At 44.0% G+C, this 8,495-nt stretch overlaps 1 protein-coding gene across 1 annotated transcript; it reads right to left on the bottom strand.

The window, feature by feature from the left end:
* Nucleotides 1-2,989: 2,989 nt before the first annotated feature.
* On the bottom strand, nt 2,990-5,691 carry LOC147164997 (twist-related protein 2-like). The gene is made up of 2 exons (XM_086091144.1): nt 4,827-5,691; nt 2,990-3,356 (listed from the first exon to the last, which is right to left on the bottom strand). Exon 1 carries the CDS (start codon nt 5,440-5,442, stop codon nt 4,861-4,863), a length of 582 nt encoding a protein of 193 aa, XP_085947270.1. The 5' UTR covers nt 5,443-5,691; the 3' UTR covers nt 2,990-3,356; nt 4,827-4,860.
* Nucleotides 5,692-8,495: the final 2,804 nt, after the last annotated feature.

The following is an 8,495-nucleotide window of genomic DNA, read 5'->3' as shown; positions in this document are numbered from 1 at the left end:
ACGTAAGCGCCCCCCCCCACCAACACCCCTTCCATTTTCTTTTACAGCAAATGAAACTTTTGTAGCTTTTTTCCCTCGGATTTTACAGGAAACATCTGGATCGCTCGCCCCAGCATGAGAGCAGCGTGGCCCCGGGTGCTTGTGCGCCACTCAGCTGCGAGGGCCCGGAATAATGAGCGGGTATCAAACGGGCTCCCACGGAGAAGTGAGGCGGGGGGGCCAACCTAGACCACCGCGCCAAACGTCCACACACAATACCATCTCGGGTGAATATTTTAAGCATCTAAAAGAGACTTTTCTTTTCTTTTCTTTTTTTTTGCTTTTCAGCAGTAAAGCAGTTCCCAGGTGTTCGCTGCTGCTGAGCCAATAGCAAGCCCCACTTTCAAGATCATGCTAGGGCGTTGCAACAAGGCTACTGCTTTCTGAAGCAGAGCCCAGAATGTTGAAAAGGTTGCCCGTAAAGACAATCAAAGAATTTTCTGTTGTGAAGGCAGTACTTCCTACACTTGTCCATCAGTGTGGGGGAAAACCTTTAGGGTGTTGCGACTAGGCGAGCTGCTTCTGCTTGTCGAAGCAGGAACCAGAATGCTGAAAAAAGTCATTTGAATAAAATGAAAGCATTTTCACTCATGGAGGCAGCACTTCATACACGTGCCAATCAATATGCAGGAGTATTGCCGGGGCGCTGTGAATAGGAGAGTGGCTTCAATTGTTAAAGTGGCGCCCAGAATGTTGAAAAACATGATTGCCTGTGAATAGATTCCATATACTTGTCAATCAGCTTTTTTGGGGGGAGGGGCGACGCTAGGGTGTTCCGACAATACAAGAATTTTCACTCATGAAGGCAGAACTTCATACACTTGTCAATCAGTGTGCGAGTCAGTGAATGTGGCACATCCAACAGTCACTACACAATTAAGTAAATGCCGCTTATCAGAAGCTAGCACTGTTAGCTAAAGCTAATGTGTGCGTTTAAGAAAACGAAATGCAGCTCTGCTTACCTCAAACGCATGCTTTGTGGCTTGAAAGTGGCTCTGGAGCTTCATCCAGCCTAGCCACAAGTCACAGTGCAGTCTAGCTGCTGCTTGAAAGTTGCTCAGGAGCATCACCCAGCCTGTCTTCCAAGTCATGGTAGAGAAACTCCATGTGTTATGTCAATTTGCCAAATTCTGACGTGGCAATTTGGCAAGGTTGAGAAACGCTCGCTCACCAACACATTTTTAGAAATAGACAAATGACAAAACATTCACTTGCTTGTGAGCCCCTCAGTGTAAACTTAATTCAACGTACGTTTTCCTGTGGGGCTTTTGATCATTCCATTGATCATGTGATCAATAATCAATCATGACCAAAATCAAATGTGATGACGGCCAAAGTTGCTGTGAAAAACACGAGACGTCCATATTTGGAGTCATTTGAGTGCATCAAGTTTCAACAACAAAGCAAAAGCAACCACACGCATTCTTTCCCCTTGTTTTTCTTTTTACACCAATGATGCAAAAGTGACGCATCACAAGCCAAAAAGAACAAAAAAAAAGGCTGCACTCAAGTTACAAACTCTGGCCAGAAAAAAAAAAAAGCATGCGTGGCGCATTTCTGCATCATATTCAGATTGTTATTATTTTTTAAATCAAAAAAGTCTTTTGTTTTGGTTGAAAACAATCATTCGAATTCTGCGTTGCACAACCGGGACAATTCAAATCAAACCGTGTCATGTGACGTCGCGATCGCGATCGCGTACTCCAGATGAGCACCGCAAACAAAACGATATTGCCATCAATCGATCAATTTCATGCCACAATCCCGGAGTCTGTAACTTTTCCCAACTGGTGTTGACAAAACACTTTTGATGATTTACAATTGTTGATCTTAATAACGTAAGATAATCAATCACTCATGATCATCTTTCAGAGACATTCGACAATCAATCCTCTGCTGACTTTGAAGAGAAACGAGATGAGCCCTATTATCGTTTGTGCACGCCACTTTAAATATTCAACACGTTTCAAACTTATGATCATTTTATCGCGGGAGCTGATCGACGCGTGTGTGACGGGGATAATGGATCAGCATCATCCATCCATCCATCCATTTTCTGTACCACTTGTCCTCACAAGGGTCGCGGGGTTGCTGGAGCCTATCCCAGCTGGCTTCGGGCAGTAGGCGGGGTACACCCTGAACTGGTTGCCAGCCAATCGCAGGGCATCAAAAAAAAAAAAAAAAGCATCAGACATTTGATAATCGGACCTTTGCTGACTTTGATGAGAGAGGAATCGGCCCGATTGTGATTATTGAAACACGGAACAAATTTGACATTTTTTTGCTTGGAGGATGTCTGGCGTCCGAGCGTATCAATGAGGTGAAATCACTCTGAACTCACCACAGGAAAATAAATCGGATTTTTGATGATCGCTTTTGCGTAACCTTCAGCCAGCCAGATTGATTGTTTTTTTGTTTTTGAAATGCAAGCGCACCACTTTTTTTGCAGCCTTCCCTTCCTTGGCCGGGCGGGCTCACCTCAACAATGAAGTCCTTTCATAGTTGCGATTGCATCAAAGCACGTCTGGGAAAACAAGAAGGCAACAATTTCAAGTTTGTTTTTGAATGAAGCGCCTCAAGAGTCCTTCGAGATGTTGTCGTTCTTATCGCGCTTCGGTTTTAGGGCCTTGCGGCTCATTTGGAAGCATTAGCACGCATTTGATGTGCTCGGCTTTTCAAAAAGTGCCTGCTGCTGTGATGGAGGTGACTTTTATGATCTTTTTTTTTTCTTACCATAACAAGAGAAGGGCGGAGAGAGGGAAAAAAAAGAGGAGGGTGTGTGTGGGGGGGGGGGGTACATTATCCAAGGCCCTCATTATGAATGCTGCATATGGAAATGTATTCAGCAGAAGTGCAGACTAGAAATTGGTTCTCTGCTTACAAACATAAAAAACGTAAAAAAAAAAAAAAAAAGATGCACAACATTTCCTTCAAAAATATGTTTTAATAAATAAGCAAAAATGTACAAAAAAAAAAAGTTTAGGGCGACCACGTGCGGGATTGTTTTGGTCCTTTTGCAGGCTATAGGCGCACTTGGACACATTTATGTACACGATGCATTCATTTCCACATCTAAACTTTGCTGGGAACGTCTTTGAGGAACAATAAAAAAAAAAATGACAAAAGAAAATAAAAAGAAAATATATTTATATCCTTCTGTTCGACTTTTGCTGTCACGTCGTCCCAAACAGCAGCTCAACAACGTCCTGTCAGCGGCAGTGCGCCGCCACGTGCACGTGCACACGCATGCGCACTCCTCAATGCGTCACATTACGTCCATGGGCTCTTCATTAGTCCATTTGGGTTTTGGTGACAGTCTGCAAGAGAAAAAAGCAACGACAAATGAGGATGTGGGAATTTTCGTTTTTCTTTTGAAGAACCTCTAATGTTGAGGGTTAGGACTTATGACGTCATTAAACGAGATACTGTATTGTATTCAATGCAGGATAACGTTGCTTGTTTGTTTTTTTTTCCCATTAAGTGGGACATAATTGATTTTTTTTTAAGGAGAAAATTGACTTTGAAAGAGTTTTTCAAAACAAAAACACTACTGGCACCGTTCAGAAAGCAAAATAAAAGTATTGAAGGTCTATTTATTTGAATTTCTTGGGACGAAATAATGTTTTAGAATCACTTTGTTGAATATTTTTATGTTGTTGTTTTTTGTTTTTTTTGCTGGAATCCAACCATACAAGAGTTGAACGTTAACATCATTTCATCATTTGGTTCTTCTTGCAAACCTGCACAAATGTCTCACCCCGTTTTTTTTAATCCGAGCCTGTGCTTTTTTGAAAAGGATATTTTGTCTTGCATGCCCACCAGTTTTCACACTCATTCCTGCGGTGCGCACGCATCAGAAGCATGAAGCTGAGAGGCCTGCAATGCCTGCTGCAGCTGCATTTTGCTGCCATTCATGCGCGAAAAAAGAGCAGTTGGGCTCAAAAAGCAAATGGCTGCTGCTATGGGGAAATTGCCTTTTAATTATTATTAGTATATTAGCCTTAATTTAATGGCGTCGGATCGAATAAATCATTTAAGTTAATAAGTTGCTCGATTTTTTTGTTAGTATTTTCAATGGGGTTTTTTTTTTCTTCACGTTTCTCTTGTATAATCAGACACCAATGCCATTTTCCCGGACATAAGTTAATATGAAGAAACTTGACGCTGCCCATCTGCTTGAACAGGCCTACATCATTCAAAAACAAAACAACCGATTTTCCCCTTTATTTTAAACATTTTTTTTTTTAACATTCTTTTAAATATTTTGCCATTTGTTTTCTTTATAAGATGATAATGTTGAAATGAAATGAGCTGAAGTGGCTCATGTGTAATGAAAGGGTTACAGGGTTAAAAAAAAAGAAAAAGAAAAGGAAAAAAAAGATTATTACACCCAGGGGCGTTCCCTGAAGGATTTGAAAAATATAATAAAAGTAATTAAAAAAAAATACATTAGCCTATAATTTAAGAGAGAGATTTAAAATGATCAGCGATTCAATGATTCAAATTGATATTTAAAGGTGTAACTTTAAAAATTCTATAGGCTAAACTCCCATATTGGAAATATTGTCATTTGGATCATGTATTAACTGAAAATGGTAAAAAAAATACCAAAAAGTCCAATGATTTAAAAAAAAAAAAAACACACACCGGACCTTTTTTATATAATCAATTGACTAAAGTTAAGCCCTATTTGACTATAAAGCAGGCATTATACAAAATAGAAAATAAAAAGAGGGGGGGGGGGTATTATCTGATCTGGGATCTGGGACCTGGTGTGGTGTACGCACCTCTTTGGCATCCCACCGGGCGTCCTCCGCGCCTTCAGTGCGAGGCGGACATGGACCAGGCGCCCTCCATCCTCCAGACGGAGAAGGCGTAGCTGAGTCTCTCGTGGGCCACGTAGCTGCAGCTGGACATCTTGTTGTCCATCTCGTCGCTCTGCAGCACCTGACACAGGAAGTCGATGTAGCGCGAGGCCAGCTTGAGCGTTTGGATCTTGCTCAGCTTGTCCGACGGCAGCGTGGGGATGATTTTGCGCAAGGACGCGAAGGCCTCGTTGAGCGATTGCGTCCGCTGGCGCTCGCGCACGTTGGCCAGCACGCGCTGGTTCTGCAGCTCCTCGTACGACTGGGCCACGGCCCCGGCCCCGGGCCCGGGCCCGCCGCCGGTTCCGCCGCCGGGACTGGGCTTCTTGCTGCGCTTGAGGGGCGCCGGGCTGCTTCCGCCGCCGCCGCCGCTGCCGCAGCTGTCGTCGCCGGCCGACTTCTTGCTGGTTCTCCGCTTGCCGGCGCACGAGCGCTTGCCCGGCCGGCGCTCGGCTAATTCCTCCTCGCTGGTGGCCAGGCTGTCCGCGGGGGACACCGGGGAGCCCGAACCCGAGCCCGAACCCGAGCCCTCTTCCATTTCTCGCTTGAAGAAATGCAAGGGTAGCGAGGGGAACGCGGCGTCCACCTTCGAAGCCGTGGCGACGAATGGAAAAGCCAAAGAAGAAGAAGAAGAAGAAAAAAAAAAGTATCCGACAGATGAGGGAAAAGACGTCGAACCCTCCACGCGCCCTGGCTCGCTTAAAAGGCGACTGCTGGCGTCCGAGTGGAGCTTGGCATGTCTTCTCCTCGCGCAGGAAGTTTTTCCTAATTTTTTGGGGAAACCTCATCCCGGGTTGGGATGCTAAATACTTTGAAGGCTGGAAGGGGGAGGGCTTTTTTTTTTTTTTTTTTTGCAGCTGGAGGGGGAGCCTGCAATACGCCCTCCTGCAAATTCTTATGTCACTTATTGACACTGCAACTGCGCTCTGGATTCGTGGCTGGAAATTTGCGCCATTGCTTGCAGGGATTTGGTGAGAACTTCACCTTGACAAAGTGACACCAACAAACCTATTCATTAAAAGCTAGCGCCAAAGAGATATGATAACATTGAAAAGGAGAGGAATGCAGTTGTAAAAGGCAAAGAGTTCCATATTGGATCATAAAAGCAGCTTCAGCTCATTTTGAATGTAAACATGGTAAGCTGAGGAGAGAACAAAGGTTTGTTCTGATGTCGGAAACATACGTTTAAGGTTCTTGAACATTGCCTTTATAGCTCGAGTATACTCTGGAGTTCCCTCGGAAATTAGGACCGCCCCCTCTAATGTTTAATTATCAATTTATCCGACTCATCAAATGCTGCTGTTGCCGGCGGAGCAGCAAAAAGTTTGGACGCTAACGAGACCAATTTATAATGTCTATGTGGGTTTGAGAGTATGCAAATAAGACGTCTGCAATTTTTAGTCCCTCTATGCCAGTCCCATCGAAATATGTCTTTTTGTGAAACGTGTCCGTAGCACAAAAAAGGTTGGGGACCGCCGTCCTATGTTGGGAAACGATCAGTGACGTCATCAATTAGCGACTTCGAGTTGACTTTTATCACATTACAGTCGACTGCAAAAAAAAATAAAAAAATTGCGGCTCAAACCCTGACAAACAGACAGACGGTTCGATAAATCTTAAATCCAAAGGTTTGTAAACAAAGCGAGAGCGTCGACTGACCTGGAGCAAATGGCGTCCATGTTGTTTGTCGGAAGTCCGCCTGGTCGTCGGACATGTCGCGTTTCTTGTGCACACGAGGCTGACTTTACAGCGTCGGCTTCGTCCGCTGCCAGAATGCACACTTTGACCAAATCAGCTGACTGGACTCGGCCGTGTGACACTTCGAAGGAGCTGACAAAAGGGAAAAAGAAAAAAATGATTGTCTTTCTTTGGTTTGTGGCGAAATGAAAATGCTGCTTGTTTTACTTTGAGAGCAAAAAAAAATCAAACAGCTGACTTGACACAATGTAAAGAAGAGCTTTCTTATTGCCACTTAATTACACTCATTATGTCTTTCATCCAATCGGTCATGCGTGGATCCGCATCACATTAAGAAGCAATTTGGCTCATTTAGACTTTTTTTGCAGACAAGAATGTCTTCAGTGTCCTGGGTGGAAATTTACGTTGTACAAGAAGACTGGCGGCTGGAAATGAAGCGGAACATTATAGTGTGTTGAAAAAAACTACTTTTTCTGCCGTCGGTCGGCCTACAGAATAGGGAGGAGCCGTCTCTGCTTCACGTTTTGCTGAAGCTCTTTTTAGTCAGAATGTGAATTCTTCACACAGGTGAGGCGAGACGCATTCCGCACAGTGCGGACGAGCTGCGGGATTCTCAAGCGGCGAAAGAAGGCCCGCCCGCCTTCACGTTTCCATTTGCGCCGCTGCAGGCCATGACCAGAAGCAAAAAGTGTGACGACAAGAAGCAGACGGCGAGCGACAACGATGGCGGGACTCGCATTTCGCGGCGATGAAAGATTGCATTCCGGCGAAACGGGCCCAATGCTTTGATTGAAGGGAATGAAATGATAGAATCGATGGTAAACGGACAGATCGATGGAGGGTTGATGGAACAATGGATGGATGGATGGATGGAAGGATGAAATAAAAAGATGTAAGGGAGGATGAAGGGCAGATTGAAGGATGGATGGATGCATAGAAAGATGGCTGACCGGGTGAAACAATGGATAGAATGACAGAAAAATAGATGATGAATGTATCAATGGATGATGGATGGATGATGGATGGATGGATGGATGGATGGATGGAGGGATGGATGGAATGACAGAAAAATGGATGGATGGATGGATGAAGGATGGATGGGTGGATGGAATGACAGAAAATGGATGAAAGATGGATGGATGGAATGACAGAAAAATGGATGGATGAATGATGGACGGATGGATGGATGATGGATGGGTGGGTGGGTGTATGGAATGACAGAAAATGGATGAAAGATGGATGGATGGATGGAATGACAGAAAAATGGATTGATGGATGGATGGAATGACCGAAAAATGGATGGATGAATGATGGGTGGATGGAATGACAGAAAAATGGATGAAAGATGGATGGATGGAATGACAGAAAAATGGATGGAATGACAGAAAAATGGATGGATGAATGATGGATGGATGGATGGATGGATGATGGATGGGTGGGTGGGTGGGTGTATGGAATGACAGAAAATGGATGAAAGATGGATGGATGGATGGAATGACAGAAAAATGGATTGATGGATGGATGGAATGACCGAAAAATGGATGGATGAATGATGGGTGGATGGAATGACAGAAAAATGGATGAAAGATGGATGGATGGATGGAATGACAGAAAAATGGATGGATGGATGGATGGAATGACAGAAAAATGGATGGATGAATGATGGATGGATGATGGATGGGTGGGTGGGTGGATGGAATGACAGAAAATGGATGAAAGATGGATGGATGGATGGAATGACAGAAAAATGGATTGATGGGTGGATGGAATGACAGAAAAATGGATGGATGCTGGATGGATGGATGGATGGAATGACAGAAAAATGGATAATGGACACCTACAAAAATAATAAAACATTGTTAAATCATTTGCATTAATGTTTTTCTAATTTTC

This window comes from Leptonotus elevatus, chromosome 12 (assembly GCF_054856555.1).
Source record: "Leptonotus elevatus isolate MCC_2025b chromosome 12, RoL_Lele_1.0, whole genome shotgun sequence".
Taxonomy (NCBI): Eukaryota; Metazoa; Chordata; class Actinopteri; order Syngnathiformes; family Syngnathidae; genus Leptonotus; species Leptonotus elevatus.
Note: the sequence above shows the minus strand (reverse complement) of the source record. Positions and strands in the feature narration are given on the sequence as shown.

What these genes read in the sequence shown, in the direction of transcription:
- LOC147164997 (XM_086091144.1), bottom strand. Translation starts at nt 5,442, where the DNA reads ATGGAAGAGGGCTCGGGTTCGGGCTCGGGTTCGGGCTCCCCGGTGTCC.